Source organism: Zeus faber, assembly GCF_960531495.2.
Source record: "Zeus faber genome assembly, chromosome: 4".
Taxonomy (NCBI): domain Eukaryota; kingdom Metazoa; phylum Chordata; class Actinopteri; order Zeiformes; family Zeidae; genus Zeus; species Zeus faber.
The window spans coordinates 28,010,719-28,028,283 of NC_137191.1; the positions used below are offsets into that span (position 1 = coordinate 28,010,719).

General features: G+C 42.8%; 1 protein-coding gene across 1 annotated transcript in view; it reads right to left on the reverse strand.

Annotated features, from left to right (window-relative positions):
• LOC307228958 (alpha-1,6-mannosylglycoprotein 6-beta-N-acetylglucosaminyltransferase B-like) overlaps positions 1–5,901 on the reverse strand; it is a gene marked incomplete at both ends in the record, with an annotated part of 168,011 nt that extends 162,110 nt beyond the window's left edge. Inside the window, one exon of the mRNA XM_079998814.1 lies at positions 5,837–5,901. Within this exon, the coding sequence (XP_079854940.1) occupies positions 5,837–5,901 (65 nt within the window). The remainder of the gene's footprint in view (positions 1–5,836) is intronic.
• Between the last annotated feature and the right edge of the window lie 11,664 nt (positions 5,902–17,565).

Consider the following 17,565-nt stretch of genomic DNA (forward strand, 5'->3'; position numbering starts at 1 on the left):
TTATATTCTACTGTAAGACGATGAAGAGGCTGCTCTACTGTATCTCAGTAGGGAGAAATAAATATCAATATCAAATTTCAAGATTTGAATCCGGTCCAGCCCTTTTGTCCATACCGCGCTCCAACCCCACAACATGAGTTGCGATGCGAGTAATGGGGGACAAATCTTTAATCTGCTTGCAAAAACTCACTCCGCGACAACATTGCAGCACAGCAGCGAAAATTCCGCCAGCAAACTGGGAATTTCCAGGACTGCTGTGGTATCACGTTAGCTTTGCCTGAAAAATTGAGTGAGTTCTTGCACTGAACGTAGATTGCAGATTTGTCCCCCATTGCTTGCATTGAAATTTCGATGGAGGGATGGCGCCACGCATCCAGAAGAGGGAAGGGACCCGTCTTTATGTAGCACGTAAGAGGTGAGAGTAAAACAGGGATACACTTACGAAAAATCAAAACTATTCGTTTCAGGTTGTTTCATGTAAATGCTCTCTGGTCTGACACCTCTGCCAAGGCCAGCTGACTTTCGAAGCCGAGAGATGTGGTTATAATTCTCTGTGACACATATTGCATTTGATGTTAGGATAGCCGGCTAAATAAGTTATATTACCGTCCGTGCGGATTCTCCCCGGCTACGCAGTGATAAAGAGATCAGATCTTTTGCCACCCCCCCCAAAAAAGTGTCTGTGTTTGAAAAAAAAAAAAAAAAAAGCTCTAGTTCAGAAAGTCTCTTTGGTGCATTAAATATTTTGCTTTTCTATTGCCTTTGGGAACGAGGGTAGGCAAAAGCAATCTCTGATTCTGATAACATGCATCTGACAAAATACCAGTCAGCCCCCCGCTAAACTGTCTTGTCTTTTATAAACCAAATCAACACTTTTGAATAAGCTGAATTAAGAAACAGGGTGTTGACTTGACACATTGCCCTGCCTTTAAATGTGGTTGTTTCCTTTGACACAAATGAAGTTCTGACAGAAAACTCTCAGATTTACTTAAAATGTATACTTGTCATCTTGAAATATAGAATAATGAGCTCGAATCCCCCCGTTGCATCGAAGAGTAGAGCCCAACAGGTGGATGCAGGGGAGGCGGAGGGAGCCAGGCGGGTAGGGCAGCAGGAATTGTTACTGCCGAAACTGGCCGGCCCATGAGAGGGTGGGGCAGTCGAGCTGTCCGACAGGACTTTCTCCACAAGCTACGCATCATTTGTCGTCCGGATGGACATCTAGAAAACCTGCCGCTCTGAAAAAAATGCCGAAACAATTTTCAGTTGGATGTTATTGATGTCGCTTTCTCACAAGACAAACAAAACATAAAACAAAAAACCGCCCGCCGCCTTAGGACTCCCTAGACCTCTCCATGTCGTCCTTGCCTCCAGTCCTAGACTTAGAAATGCTTTTCCATAAAACAATGTCTTCAGGGGGGATAGTCAGGGGAAAACAAGAAGACAATGCCGCCCACAGGGGCAATAAAATGAATTGCCAATAGTCGTTATCGCAATTCACTTCACCATGTAGAGCATTACGTTGACACTGTTGTTCCTGCACCAAGGTCTTGAAAGCTCAAGCTTGGCGCTACAAATAATTGAATTATTCATGAATGCCGCGCTTTCCTCCAAAGCCAAGCGGAGGGATGTGTTTTGCTTAAATGCGGCGCTCAGCGTGCAGCCTCGGTCGGTTTGAACACTTCCTGTGATGGCAAACAGAGCGGCCGTCACGCAAAGAGGCCTGAGCCGAGGGTGGGAAAATAATGAGCCCATAACCGATAGCTGTCGTTCAGCGGCCAAACTTTAAAGAGAAAGGGTTCGAAGTGACGTGAGCCACCCAGGGGGCGAACATTATTTCCAAGTCGGTGCCAGTCGGTGCTTCACCAGGAGAACTTAATGCATGGGGCCGCTCTGAAGGAGGTGAAGTGAAGTGCAAATAGTTTGGAAAACATGAACGCTTACTTGAGTGTCAACAGTTGGCAGGGTTCTAAGATGATAATAATTTGTGCAGTTATTAGTTGTATTATACAAGACGTGATCAGATAAAAGAAAGAAAAGGAAGCAAGTTAAGTAGATAAAAACCCATATTGTTACTATTGTGGTACGGTAAATTGTCGTCTGATGGATCCTTTTTGAAAATTATTCTGGACAAATTTGTGTGTGACACATAAAAAGAGGCAAATTTTCGGTGATCATCAATCTTTTATTAGCAACAATTTATTGTACGTCTGAATGAAATACACACCTATCATATGGATCACCTAAAATTGATGAAATGTTTAAATTAAAGTCTGAATTTCTTTTCACTTTTATTTTATTGTATTGGTTCAACTAGAACAGATCATTTATTTATTATAGTGTGACTATAACATGATGGTGCAGGGTCTCCTTCCTCTTTCCTTAAGTCTTTTTCCGTCTCCCGTATGCCCTTACTTTATCAACTTACTTACTTATTACTTATTATCACTTACTTATCCCCGGTCACATTCCTTTCTTCCACCTCCGGCATTCTTATATTTCAAATGAGTTTACATGGCGACAAAAAGATGAGGATGAAATCAGAGATGAGCGTCATTTTCAGCACGTCTTCATCAGTTTCAACTGATAGCATCATAAAAGACCCGGAAGGGAACTGGAAGACCATGCCAAACATTGCAATCTGTGATGCATACACTTTAACTCCAAAGTCCCATTTCTCTCTCTCTTTCTCTCTCTCTCTGTAATTCAAGGGGTATTTCTCTGTGTCTTTATCACTCTGCTTCTCTCGCACACTCATTCTCCTGGGACTCTGGGAAACTGTAACATTATGATATATTGAACTATTACTCCCATCTGTTCTGGGCATATTGCAGGAGGGTTGAAGAATCAACTCCATCACTGTCATGGAGGCCCCGGGGGAAGGGGGGTTGCGACGCTGTAACTCATCTGAATTAATACCGATGCGATGCAATGCAATGACCGGGGGATTATTCGTCAGTCTTTCCAACGCTGTAATCCAGAGATCATCCATCAAGGTTATAAACCTTTACCTGCATGGATTATTGTTTGCGCTTGCTGCATGACCATCTGGTCACAAAGCTAAATGCACCACAGCTTCAGCCACATAGCCATAAGTCACCTGTTCATGGTGGTCAATTGTCCGCAGGACTTCCATTCCCCTGGTGCTCTGCCTCTCCGGAGTTATGAGGGATCAAAGGTACGATGAAATATTAGAAGGGGCGAACCAGTTTCCGGGCAATGTGGAATTAAAAAGGGGTAACATGCAAGGCCAAAACAAGCTCTCTAACACCCTTTTCGCTCATAATAAAGTATTTTACTCAGTATTTTGCTCCGCTGCTACCATTGAGACAACGCACGCTAGGCCAAAGCCATTGGGGGTCTTTGAGCGCAAGCTGTGTGGAAAAACATCCACACCAAAGCTGACGAGTCCATTTAACATTATTACCAGAGAGTAAATTACTGGGTTGCCGTGCTGGTTCAATCTTTTACCAGATGTATCCTTTCACATGACCCACCTAACTCTGCTTGTACACAGGTTTTTGTGGTTTTGTCAAAGGGTGTCATTGCAGTCTTATATGTATCCTGCAGTCTCCCAGTCTCCTACTCCCGTGGCTTGGAAAAAACAAAAAGTGTAAAGGACCACCCACCTGACATGCAACCCGTGCTACTGATCTGGGAATCTCAAGTCATCACGGAAAGTGGGAAGAGCAGTGCAATGTATCATGCAAGGTCACGGAAGGACTTCAGCTCTTCTCAGAGACACATAAAATAAGCTTATTCTCCATTTCCTGTGGAGATTTGTATCTCCCTCCACATATCCCCCCCTACTCCAAGCTGTGAAAGCATTGGTTGCAGTTCACTGAGGTCAATGGCAAAGGGGATTTAGCATTTTTGTGTGCAGGCGGCTGTAGGGTGAGGTCTGGTGTTGGGGTCAGGGTGTACCAGGGCCGCTCACATCGCAGGGAGAGGCTGGGCTCACTAGGCCCGTACACCCGTCCTGTCCCGAGGTGATCGTTTCCTCTTTTATCATTTAGCCGCTTTTCAAAGCGGCGTCAGGTGGGTGATAGGGAGAGGATTAGGCCGGGGCCCCGCCTGACGAGGCTTTAATTAACAGGCTTAAAGTAAACGCTCCGCACTCCTTATAATTGGATCAGAAGGAGCGATCAGCTAATTGGCTTGCTCACACCGATGCGTTTATCAGATTTCGCCCCGAGGTGGATGGGTCTGTAGCGAGAGGAGGTCTGCCGAGCATGCAGTGCAACTACCAGGAGCAATTTTCTTGCTTTACAAGAAAATTGTTGGGTTTTTTTCTGAACTCTGGGTAATCTCTGTTTGCCTCGGATCTCATTAACAGCAATAAATGTTCTTTCGGGGGGGGATTGCAGATTTCAGGGGAAACTACTATTTGCTGACAACTATGACCAACTGAGTCGTCAACATACAATTTTTTAATCTGACTTGTCGACCACTATCGCTACTTCGCAGATAATTTCCCAATCGCCTCCAAGGAGATGGTTCTCGTTGCAACCGTTCAGTTATGCTGAGGGCGAGCACTGTTTTCTGCCAAAGTTCTGTGGTGCTGCAACACAAATAGGATATAGAAACCAAACCTGAAACCAGGAAATGTTATGCCATGTCAAATTCCATTTTCAGGATCTTGCTAACATAGTACATAGTTAAGTCCATCATCGTTCAGTGCTTTCCCTCCCCCACCAGACAACATGCATTTTTCTGAATGTCCCCACTACTTTCAGAGGCAATGTTGGAGGTTTTCGGCCGAGATGCCACTAAGTTCTGCCTCCATTTAGGTTTTAGATGGCGGGATTCTCACCATGCTCTCCTTCCTTTTCTTCAAATAATGGAGTTAAGCCGTCAAAGTTTTTGCACAGACTTGTGAGTGAAGTGACTCTCGCTTTTGTAATCCCAAAGGTAATTCCCGCTCGAGTTCTATAGAAAGTGAGGAATTAAATGATTGAAAGCTCTACTCTATCTCTCTCTCTCTCTCCCTTTGCCTCTCCCTCACTCTAGTTTACACAGGAGGGGGCCCAGAGCAACAGAGACCTATGAAGCGAGTATGCACAGAATGGTTCAATGGACTGTGAAGTATCAAGTGTGTGCACGCACTTAGCAGGTGTGAGAAACACCCTCCAGTTTTCCTTTGTCTCCTTTATCTCCTGCTCACAAACAAAGCCGATAATGGAGTTAAATCGATCTGATAAACATGAGTTAGAGCTAGGTTGACACGATAGGGACGCTTCTAAAAAAACTGCCTTCGATGATTAGACCCTGTATCCGTATGGCTCTGACTTAATCTAATGGCTTTGTTCTGGAGTGAATAGTGACACACACACATAGACTAGGGAATGACAAGCTGCTCTGTTATGAACCCCCCCTGCAGCCCGTGGTGAATGAAATGTTACAGAAATATTAATTTCTCTCGAAGTCAAGTGATGCTTGGGGGTTTCTGTGAGGTTATCAAAATCAGAGCCAAAATCTGGCTTTATTGGCCAAGCATGCTTAGACATACAAGTAATGTGACTCTGGCTGTCAGTGAACTCTCAGTTTCCCACAGAACATATAGTAAAACTGTAAAAATAAGTAATAAGATATAATAATAAAATAGGATCTGTAATAAACAGTAATAATCAATATGAATTAATTAAACGCAAATGTTCCTATGATATGGGACATTGACTTTGGGTGAATGAATGGTGTGGACACCGTTAGGTGAGATGGCATGTGGGAATAGATATCCCACTGCCCCTGCATTAGTTAACCAAATGGTGCGGAATAATCACTATGAATAAAAAATATCTGAATAAAAAACACGGACTATTGTTCATCTGTCCCTTACCTGAACGGCTTGAACGTCACGAGGCATCTTCTGACCATTATTTCATCGGGGGTGTCAGCGATCATTTCCCAAAACACGCGACCGGACCGACCCCGGACATGGTTAATGGTTAACTGCCAGACCTCCGGCTCATCTTCTGAGATCTGACTCCCATCCAGAGTAGGTGGCTCCTTTTTGGGGGGGGCGGAAGTTTTGCGTCCTTGTCAGGGATGATGCTCCCCCAGTTCCCCACGCATCGAGCCGGGAAAGTTCAGCTCATCCACTCACTCTCTGGCAAGAGAGAAAACTCGAGTCGCTGTGGTCTACGCTGCGTGAGTCGTATCCGAAGGGAGTTCTGCGCAGGGCATGGTAACAACGTGTGTGTGTGTGGGTGTGTGCGTGTGTGTGTGTGTGTGTGCGTGCGTGCGTGCGTGCGTGCGTGCGTGCGTGCGTGCGTGTGTGTGGTAATGATGATTGAGATTATTCCCATTGAAGAGACGAGCTGCGGCGTTCTCACTCCACGGCGGAGGAGGAGAGCGGAGTGAAGCCGGTGCGCACAGCACTGGCCGTTTTCTCTCTCTCTCTCTCTCTCTCTCTCTCTCATTCTACTGCTCACTGTACATACACACCAACATATATTTTTCTATGTATTTTAGTTTTGCTGTATTTTTTTCTGATTTCGATTATATTATTATTATTATTATTATTATTATTATTATTATCATTGTTATTATTGTTATTGTGATTATTATTAGCAGTAGTGTTGTTATTATTATTATTATTGTTAATAGTAGAAGTATAGTAGCTGTAGTAGTAGTTGTATTGTTATAATAATATTATTATTATTATTATTATTATTATTATTATTATTATTATTATTCCTTCACCTCCACACATCCAGTACGTTGTTTTGCACAGCCGCGGGAGTTTGCTCCTTCATCCTTTCAACGCCGCACTGGTACTGTATGATCGCAAGTGACAAACACCGATTCAGGGATCTTGATATTTGATATTACTGAAGTTCTTTTCCTTCTCTCTTTAAGATAATAACACTTTTTGGGGGTTTTTTGTTTTTTTTTTTACAAAGAAGTGCACATTACATTTTATTTCTCTCTTTTATCACCTGAATTTCCCAACGTGGGCAAGTCAAGTGTTTTTTTTATTTTTATTTGGAGAGTGTTTCTTTCCTCCTTCGCTCCCAGTCCTCGCAGGCTTATTGAGCGTTTCACACACTTGTGGCTGCTAATGAAACAGAGGTTGATCGGTTTCAGAACCGTGGACAGCGACTATGCCCCACTGACCGAATAGTGCGTAACAGCGACACTAAGCGGCGATTTCTAGTATTGAACTAATTTGGTTAATTGAAAATCAACGCTGCTTCCGTTTTATTAAAACCCAGATCTATTGAAATACTCCCACTGTTTGTCTCTTGCTATTAACTCATCTTACGGAGACAGTTCACATTGGGAACTATGACAGATCATAGCGCAATTATATAGGCTGTATTTAAATGTATTAAAACACAACCGCATAAAGTTTACGCCACAGTTGATGAATATAATCAATCAAGAGGCACAAGAATGCAACTCAAGGTCAATTAAGAGAGTTCGACTCTCAACGTCGATTGAGGGGAATCCACAGATCCGTCGAAATATTAAACAAGTCGACAATTCTCATTTTCAGTCCAGGCAAAGATGATGCGGTCGGCGGATCCACTGGTGCAATGGAGCAAAAATGGAGCCAGAAGGAGTATAGGGGACACTGTGAGGGACCATAGTGGAGATGACAGGGAAAACTCCAGCTCTCCCCCTGCATTGCTGACGCCCGTATGTCGGAGCGACAGTCCACATCCCACTACCACTGCGGTATATAGTGAGATTGTTGGTATGTGTGTGTGTGTGTGTGTGTGTGTGTGTGTGTGTGTGTGTGTGCGTGTGTGTGTGTGTATGCGCACATGTGGTTGTCTATGTATTTTTCCACACACACACACACACACACACACACACCCACACACACACACACACACACACACACAGTCACACAGACATACACACTTGTATGCTTCATACATAAACCTAAGCCTAACTATAACTTTACCATATATCTATATATCTATTATCTGTCTTCATAGTCATTAGAGGTATTACATGACACATTTTGGCTCACTAACTACAAAATTCACCCATAATGGGTATTTTTATTTTTCAATAATGGCTCACAGATATGGGCTTTAAGGCAAATGTGGTTGTGAGGATGTCGCCTTGAAATACTTATCCAAACATTGTTTTCCTGGATATCAAGTTCCGATTAAAAGGCAATGATCTCTTTCTATGGATCCACAAGAAAAGTCATGACAATATCAAGCTGGAAAGGGAAATTATTGCACAAACAGTCGATAGGGACTCACTGCAAAGGGTGTGTGACTGTCACTAACGCAGGCACGGGTAGGCTGGAAAATAGAAAATACTCCTCCAAAATCACAACTCGATGAAGATTGCCGAGAAACACACACACACACAAACACATGCAAACAGACCCCCGTGCTTAATAATTTATTCAAGTTTATTCATGGCTTATATATGCAGTTGTACTGTGGAGAAATGACCTAGAACGGGAGCGCTATCCATCTATTGACTGCTGGCAAATGGAGGGAGGCAGAGGACTTGGACATTTGTTTTCACTGCTTTGAAACGTTCTCATCGCGTCTTCACTACAAACAACCCCCCCACCCCCCCACCCCACCAACTGAGTGTATAGTAATGACTTTAAAAATAAGACCTAATCTCCACATCCAATCTCCGGCACCAGAGGACCGACCGATGTTAGTTATGGGTCATGAGTGCAGTTTGGGAAGCGTACTGGACTGTAGGCACGGGTGAGTCATGAGGGAAATTGGCAGAACCCCCTCATTTATGTATTAGAATTGGGACTTTTACTCCTACGGAAAATGTGTTAGTGAGAACATGGCAGGTGGTGAAAATATAGTGCAGTTACATTTCCTTGACTTTATAGCTTGGATAGTGCCCCCCCCCCCAAAAAAAAATGGCTCTCTGCGTGGTCTTTGCTTTGAATACGTAACGGGTGAGATATGGCCGTGTTGTAGAGTCGGATCTGAACATCCTGTGTCGGCCCCTTTTTTCAATTATTTTCCAGGCAGCTATTTTTTATAGCTGTATGGAAGTCTGAAAATGTCAGTATTTTGACTAATTGATATACATCCATATATACATCTATATATATATATACATCCATCAGTATGTGTCTGTGAAGTTAGAATAATCAGATCACAAGTATGCATATTATGATTATGATTATAATTATGAAATACGTATATTTTGATTTTAAGTATGATAATGTCTATTATATTAGAAGTATGAACTATGCATACTTTGATTATAAGTATGAAATGTGTATATTTTGATATGAATATTAAATATCTAATTAAGGATTACAAGTATGCATATTAGGATAATATGTATGAAGTATTTATATTACGATTATAAGTACGAAGTATGAATAGTATATTATGATTATATGTTTGAAGTTTAAATATTATGATTATAAGTACGAAGTATACATATTACGTTCAGAAATATGAAGGACATATATTACTGTATAATAGCAAGTATGAAGAATAAGCATACATTGGTATGACTAGAAGTATGAAGTGTGTATATTATGAATATATGTTATGCATATTAAATCTAGTTCACAACACACTACATCTAGCCTGCATCTTGCCCCACTTTGGAGATGGCGGCTGAATCTAAACATCTTGTCGCAGATAATCCTCATATTGCGTGAGAGGGATTCAATCTCTAAGCCAACACCATTTATTTAAAACATGATTCATTTTCCTTTCTGTCTCAAATCTTTCTGGACAAATATGGGTGTTACAGCAGCACATCCAGGAGAAATTAATTACTTCCTGTAACTGAATGTATGTGATGTCAGAAATTATGAATTTCTGTGGGTAGTCTGTATACAGAGTTGTTTTGCTGCAAAAAAAAAATACATGGACATAAAATCAATACCAAAGCAAACTTGTAAAAACACATTGTTTTCATTTCAAGGAGAGGAAACTCCGGAGGGGGGCTGCTAAAGAGTCACTTATCAAGTGCTTATGATGTAGCAAGTACAAGAACGGACACTCCAGAGTGAATAAAACATCTTTTGTAAATGCACACACCCATTCACTAGAAGCACACAAAGATGGAGACATTCAGTGAAACAAAGTCTTCTCACATCATTTCACTTTGGGACGACACTGACGGACATCACTGTGTTGTTTAAGAATCGGTTGTTTACTCATTTGAAGGTATGGGTTACATTACTGACAGATAGATATATACAGTATATAGATAGATGGACGGACAGACGGATAGATGGATTGATAAATAGATAGACAGACGGACAGACGGACAGACGGATGGATGGATTGATAAATAGATAGACAGACGGACAGACGGACAGACGGATGGATGGATTGATAAATAGATAGACAGACGGACAGACGGACAGACGGATGGATGGATTGATAAATAGATAGACAGACGGACAGAAAGACAGATTCCTTCCTCCAAGAGATTCCTCCATTCATTAAAAAACACTTTGTATAGGTTTACTAAAAGTCACAATTAGGGTCCAGCCAACTCCCAAACGGCACTCGAACCACAGCTGAAGCTCAGTGAGTTTAAAGGTTATTTCACCCTAACTTCCACGTGTGTACACTGGATAGTCAGGTAGTCATGTACATGTATAGTCTAGGGTTGACCTTTTCACCAACACAAGCCCCAAACCAACCAGATCCTCATGCCCGTCTCGTCGACTGTTCAAGTCTTTACACTCAGCTGAAGGGCGCTCGTTTCGACCAGACGGGTGTAAATCCTCCGCTGTAAAGTTTCTCACCACAGGAACCCGGCTCTCAATCAGCTCTTTTTGTGTTCGCGTGCACGCTCCGGCTTCCTGCTCCACAAGACAGACAAATGACTCCTGCCGCATTCTCTGGCTGTGGGGTTGCCAGACATGGAGCCTGTCTGTTGTCCTTTCCCTTTGAGCTGAATGTGCCACAACACGTGCGGGAACCCTTTGCTTCAGACAAAATGACACAACGAAGACTCCACATCCATATCCATTCATGTCCATGATTCTGCCCTCTCTCTCCCTCCGCCCAGCCCTCCCAAACAAAGACCGGGCTCATTAGGAGTCCAGAGGCAGGTGGTGGAGTCAAACAAATTCCATCCATTTACCCCTCGACGGTAATTGAAGGCGTAGCCGAGAGTTAATGACTAATGGAGGAAGCGTCCTCCCTCCTCCCTCCTCCCTCCTCACAGCGACTACCTGCTCCCCTTTTTCCCAGCCGTTATTTTGTTTTTTAGAATCCCAATTTACCAGAAAGGATGACTAAATGGAGGGAGCGAACGGAAAAGAAGGGTTGAAGAGGAGGGGGGCTTCGGAATAAACACCGGGAAAGGAAGGAAATCGATGGAGGGATCCAAAATGGACACAAGGGGAGAAGATAACAATGAGGGTGATTGAGTTATGTTGAGTGAACGAGGGAAAATTGCTCAAATGGTGTGTGTGTGTGTGTGTGTGTGTGTGTGTGTGTGTGTGTGTGTGTGTGTGTGTGTGTGTGTGTGTGTGTGTGTGTGTGTGTGTGTGTGTGTGTGTGTGTGCGTGCGTGTGTGTGCGTTTTACTGTTACTTGTGAGGACCGGACTCTCAATTGACAATTCTTTGGTTTAGATGTGCACCAGAATCATGAGTCCTCACTAACCAGATGTATTTGCGTGTGTGTGTGTGTGTGTATGTGTGTGTTTGTGTGTGTGTGTGTGTGTGTGTGTGTGTGTGTGTGTGTGTCTGTTGACAGAGGTGGTGTGAGGTGGGGTTGAGAAGTGATGGAGTATTGTTCTTTGACTGACAGCCTAGGTCGAGATGAGAGAGGTGATTTGCATTTTCATTTCACTGGAGGGTGAATGCCTCCCCCCCCCCCTTCTCTCTCTCTCTCTCGCTCTCTCTTTCAGGGCTTGGCACCGGCAATGCTCGCAAAACACAGAAACATGCACGTGCATAAACTACACACACTCATATAGACACACAAGCATACACAGACAAACATAGATAAACACACACTTTATCTCTCTCTCCCACACACACACACACACACACACACACACACACACACATTCAGGCCGACATACTCATCACACATACAAAACGCTACCTCTTTCTCCCTCACACAAGCACATACTCCTAAATACCCAGTCACACACACACACACACGCACCCACGCACTCATGCACACACACACACACACACACACACACAAGGTGATGTCTCAGGGCAGGGCCTGACCCACTCTATCTGTGCATCGTGTGAGTGACAGCTCCACAGTGGCCCCGGTGTCAGCCACTGTGATGTTTGGAGACAGCCGGAGAAGATGAGAAAGTGCTTTAAAAAAACGAAAGAAAAAAGACCCAGAAGGAGCCAATCCAACTGCACACACACACACACACACACACACACACACGCACACACACGCACACACACACAGACACACACACACACGCACACACACACACACACACACACACACACACACACACACAAACACACCATTTCCTTAAAGCGTCGTTTAGCGGCAACGCCATGTCACGGAAACATAAATAAATTTGCGGCCATTTTTTAACCAAGGAATGAGACAACATTTCAAAATTTAAAATTGTAATTTAAATTTAAATTTGAAGCATTAGGAAAAATGGCTGAAAAACTGAGTTTGAGGATAAGTGAGTGAATAAGTGTGTGAGTGAGTGAATTTGTGAATGAATAGGTGAGTGAGTGAGTGAGTGAGTGAGTGAGTGAGTGAGTGAGTGAGTGAGTGAGTGAGTGATCGAGTGAGTGATCGAGTGAGTGAGTGAGTGAGTGAGTGGGTGAGTGAGTGAGTGAGTGAGTGAGTGAGTGAATGAGTAAGTAAGTGAGTGAGTGAGTGAGTGAGTGAGTGATCGAGTGAGTGAGTGAGTGAGTATTAGCATTTCCGAACTCGGCCAGCATAAATTTAAAGATAAGGAAAAAAGCATATTTGGAAAAATGGCTGAAAAAGTGTTTTAGGATGCCATGCAAACAGCTTCCGTGTGGTTGGTGATCAATGGGGCTTACAATGGAACAATAATTAAAAAAAAAATGTTATTGAAACTGAATTAAAATGGAAAAATCTACAGTAGATATATCATTGTGGTGTAGGGATGGGAAGGTTTGAGCGGCCACACCTGACCTGGATCTCGGTGATTGGGTCAGGGTGGCTGCATACCTATTGCTCGATGGTTGGGTGGCGTTTCCAGGGCCCTCCGGCAGAGAGATACAGAAGACGTTGTGTTGTAGACACCAGTTTACTGTAGAGAGGAGGCTAGGTGGAATTAGCCAGGAGCAGATCGAACATGTCATGACAGGGCTCCTATCCTGTGCTAGTGTGAGGATAGGGGTTTTCACCTGTTGCTCATAAGCCCAACCAATGAGCAACACCCTGACCCAATCACCTAGATCCAGGTTTGTGGCTGCTCAAACCATCCCATCCCCACACCACAATCATATAAATAATACATTGGGAAGTCCATTCTTGGGAAAATGAAGTCAAATAATAGGCATAACATAACTGCGAAAATTACTACTAAAACTAGAAGATAGCGCCCATATTGTTCCTCCCTCCATATTTTGGGTGGAAGGAGGACGTACCTGAGTGTTTTAGACTTGAGTTTGTGCGAACTTCAGTTTCATGATAATGACAATGAGTTCATGAAAACACGTACATACAGTAGCTATTATTAAAGGGTTACTGAGGAAAGCACAACAGGAGCCATTGCAGGAAATGCAGCGCTTGTTATCCTCTCCATCATCATCATGACAGCGAGGTTGTGAGCATGCAAAAATGATCTTGGGGACCCAGAAATCAGTCAAGTCAGTCAATCGGTCAGAGTCATGTCAAAGTCAAGGATTAATTAAAAGATCCTACGGGGGCAAATTGAGTTTTTGTCAGCGTGCATATGGAAAAGATAATGTGCAGCCAGCTAGTCATTATTGCGAAATAATCCGACAGGGTGATCAGTAACACAGGGTGATCTGAAGGCTGTGATTTAAGCTTCCGCGAACAAAGATAGTCCAAAACAACGTTGCTAACACTGCAAGAACTTATTCGGCGCCCACAAAAACTTGTTAGTGTTAGTATTAGGCAGCATGAAACGTGGAACGTGAATACAGGCAGAGAGATCGTTATCAACCGACAGCCGTCGTTATTCAGAAACAACTCACCTGAAAAATATTCATGAGATTTTGTACCCGATATACCTGCCCTTTAATATCTGTCATTGTTATTACATGGAATGTTTAAATGTTGTCATGTAATACATAAAAAGGGCCGGTTCACATCAAGTATCTTTTATCCGTTGTTTTCAATGTAGCTGGCCGATTGCCGCTATTGACCAATCAGAATGAAGAATCCCACAGAGCCTTGTAATATTTATAATGTTAATTCCGTGTTAAAACAATGGAGCAATGGTAACATTAAGTAACTTTGACAAACATGTCCGTGACCGTGGTTGTCAGTGAGACCAGGAAATCATTTTAAGCAAGTTTCTCACCAACTTGTTCAAATCTGACCAAATTGGAACACTATGGAATAAAAAATAAATAAATGTGTGTAAAATGTGAGCCATCGTCACGAAAATGGGAAATGGTCAGGGTTGATGTCAAGTCCAGGACTAAAACTCAATTTCACACAAATCTGCGAGAAGACACTGACACGTGGAGTGGCAGAACACCTAATGTGCACACACCAACACGCTTAGTGTTTTGGCAGCTCTTGGGATGCCAGGATCCAAGCAGTTTATCACCAAGGTAACAGGGGTGGGGCGGAGGGGTGGGGGCATATAAGGGCAGGGAGGGAGCGACGAGGGCCTTTGTACTGTTACCGTAACTGACAAGCTCACTGACAAGCCTCATTCTCCGGCAGAAGGGCAAACACGAAATGTACAGTGGAGAAAAGTGCCCCCAGGCATTATTTTAGAGAGAGGTGGGTGGTGGGGGCCAATCACTCAGTGTAATATGAAGAGAAAGATATTATGGCTGTCTGTCAGTCCGTCCGCCTGTCTCGGGTCAGTTGGCAACATCATTGTCGACACCAATCCAGCAATGTCCCAACTTGTTTCTGTTACTGAAATACCGGAGGAAGTTCATGAAAAGCCATTTTGTACCACAATCCTGCCAATATCCCTTTATCCCTTAAATTAAACATCAGATTCTCAGGTCCAATGTGCATCCATTGATTTTTGAAAAGATGTGTGGTCCATTGTTTATCTTCAGCCATTTTATAGGCTTATTGTATATTGTCAATTGTTTTCTTTTGTTATTATTTTTATTTTTATTTTATTTTTATTTTTATTTTTATTTTTATTTTTATTTTTATTTTTATTTTTATTTTTATTTTTATTTTTATTTTTATTTTTATTTTTATTTTTATCATTCTTATTAGTATTAGCATTTTATTATTAGGATCTTCAGCCATTTTATAGGCTTATTGTATAATGTCAATTGTTTTCTTTTATTATTATTATTATTATTATTATTATTATCATAAGTAGTAGTAGTAGTAGTAGTAGTAGTAGTAGAAGAAGTAGTATTATTATTTGTATTATTAGTATTATTAGTATTAGCATTTTATTATTAGGATCTTCAGCCATTTTATAGGGACTTATTGTATATTGTCAATTGTCAAATCTATCTATCTATCTATCTATCTATCTATCTATCTATCTATCTATCTATCTATCTATCTATCTATCTATCTATCTATCTATCTATCTATGCATTTGCACACACATACACATACATACTTGAAATCAGAACTGAGCAACCAGTCAAACAGTAAATGTTCTTGGAGGCAGGATCACACTCTGTAGCAACAGCAACAACACTAGTTGGCCTGGAAAGAGAATAACATAGAGAGAGAGAGAAAGAGAGAGAGAGCGAGAGAAAGACCTGAATGTAAATTTTAAAAACAAGGGAGAAGACAGAGAACAGCGGGGAGAATAGGAGAACCACCATCTCTGCCTTCTTTTTCCTCTTGGTACGACCCTCTCGCCGGAGTTTTAATTCCAAGCCTTTCCCCTGAATGCCTGAATTTAAATGAGCCTGGGAGTGGAATAAGATTATTCAGAGGGAAAATAGGGGGAAATTTGTTCTGCCAATCAAAAAACTTGGGAATGCATGCGGCGTGAATGTGAATGATTCTCATCTCATCCCAATATATGGGAGGAATGAAGGGTCGTGGACAGATTTAAATGGAATAGCAATAATTAGACCAAGAAGGACAACAACTATTGCCGTGGAAACACTAAAGGACAAAGAGGATCTTTCCTGAACTGCTAATGCATGAGACGGTTGATGCAGCCATGAATCGTGACGAGGAACCTGTCAAGAGAGCAAACACACTCACGGCTCTTTGGAGATCGGAAAAAGATGAGTACGGGTTCAGACTTCTAGAGTTGCCTCATGTTTGGGTTAAGCCTCCTTGCAGACGCTCCGGTTCTCTCTCGCTCACTCTCTCGCTCTCTCTCTCTCTCCCTCTCTCCCCTGACTCTGATGTCTCTCCACCTCAAGGCCTACTTGCAGGGGGGTGGGGGGGTGGCGGTCGTGTGCCATCCGAGCATCCCATGTCTCCCTGGCACAATACTCTTGGCAGAAGTCAAAGCCGAGAGGATTCAGTGTTGTGTCGCCTCTATGTGCGAAAACATAGAGGCGTACAGTCAAGGATCAACTATCAATAAAGGAATTGTAACTTCCGTCAGGCCAATGAGACTATGATCAACTTATTATCATGCTATTACAGCTATCATTGTCAATAAGGGTGTTATCAGCAAAGCAAAGGGTAAGGGTTTGTGAGTGTGTGAGTGATTAATTTTTATTTATAAACCCTTATCAGTCCCACAATGGGGAAATTTCTCTGCATTTACCCATCCTAGTAGAGGCACCCGGGGAGCAGTTAGGGGGTTAAGTGTCTTGCTCAAGGACACATCAGCAAGCTACCAGAGGAGCCTGGCATTGGACGGGCAACCTTCTGCTTACTAGACGACCTGCTCTACCTCCTGAGCTACTGCCCCCCCCAGTGAGTGAGTGAGCTAGTGAACTAGTGAGTATGTGATTGAATAAGAGTGAGTGAGTGAATGAGTGAGCGAGTGAGTCAGTGAGCAAGTGAGCTAGTGAGTAAGCGAGTAAGTGAATGAATAAGTGAGTGAGTGATTGAATAACTGAATAAGTGAATGAGTGAGTGATTAAGAGGGAGTGTGTGAGTGAGTGAGTGAGTGAGTGACTGACTGACTGACTGACTGACTGACTGACTGAATAATTGAGTGAATAAGTAAGTGAATACATGAGTGAGTCAGCGGGCTTGCCCATGAATGAGTGAGCCGGTGGGTAAAGTGAACCGAAGGAATGAAGGAAATAAATCACATTAGAAAGCAACCAAATAGCTTGGAAGCCGCAGTCACTTTGGAGCCAACTTAAGTTGAACCTCTTATCTCTGTCAGAGCCGAATCCCAGGATGCTCCTCTCTCTCTTCCAACATCCAAACATCCACAGTCCTCCTCAGCTAAATGCCGAGCCTCCCTGGCGTACGCCCTACTTAGCGTATGGTAGCCTGGTGTCCTCAGACGCCCTGGAGCTCAGTAAGAGGCTTCCCACACTGCTGCACCCACTCATGAGTAG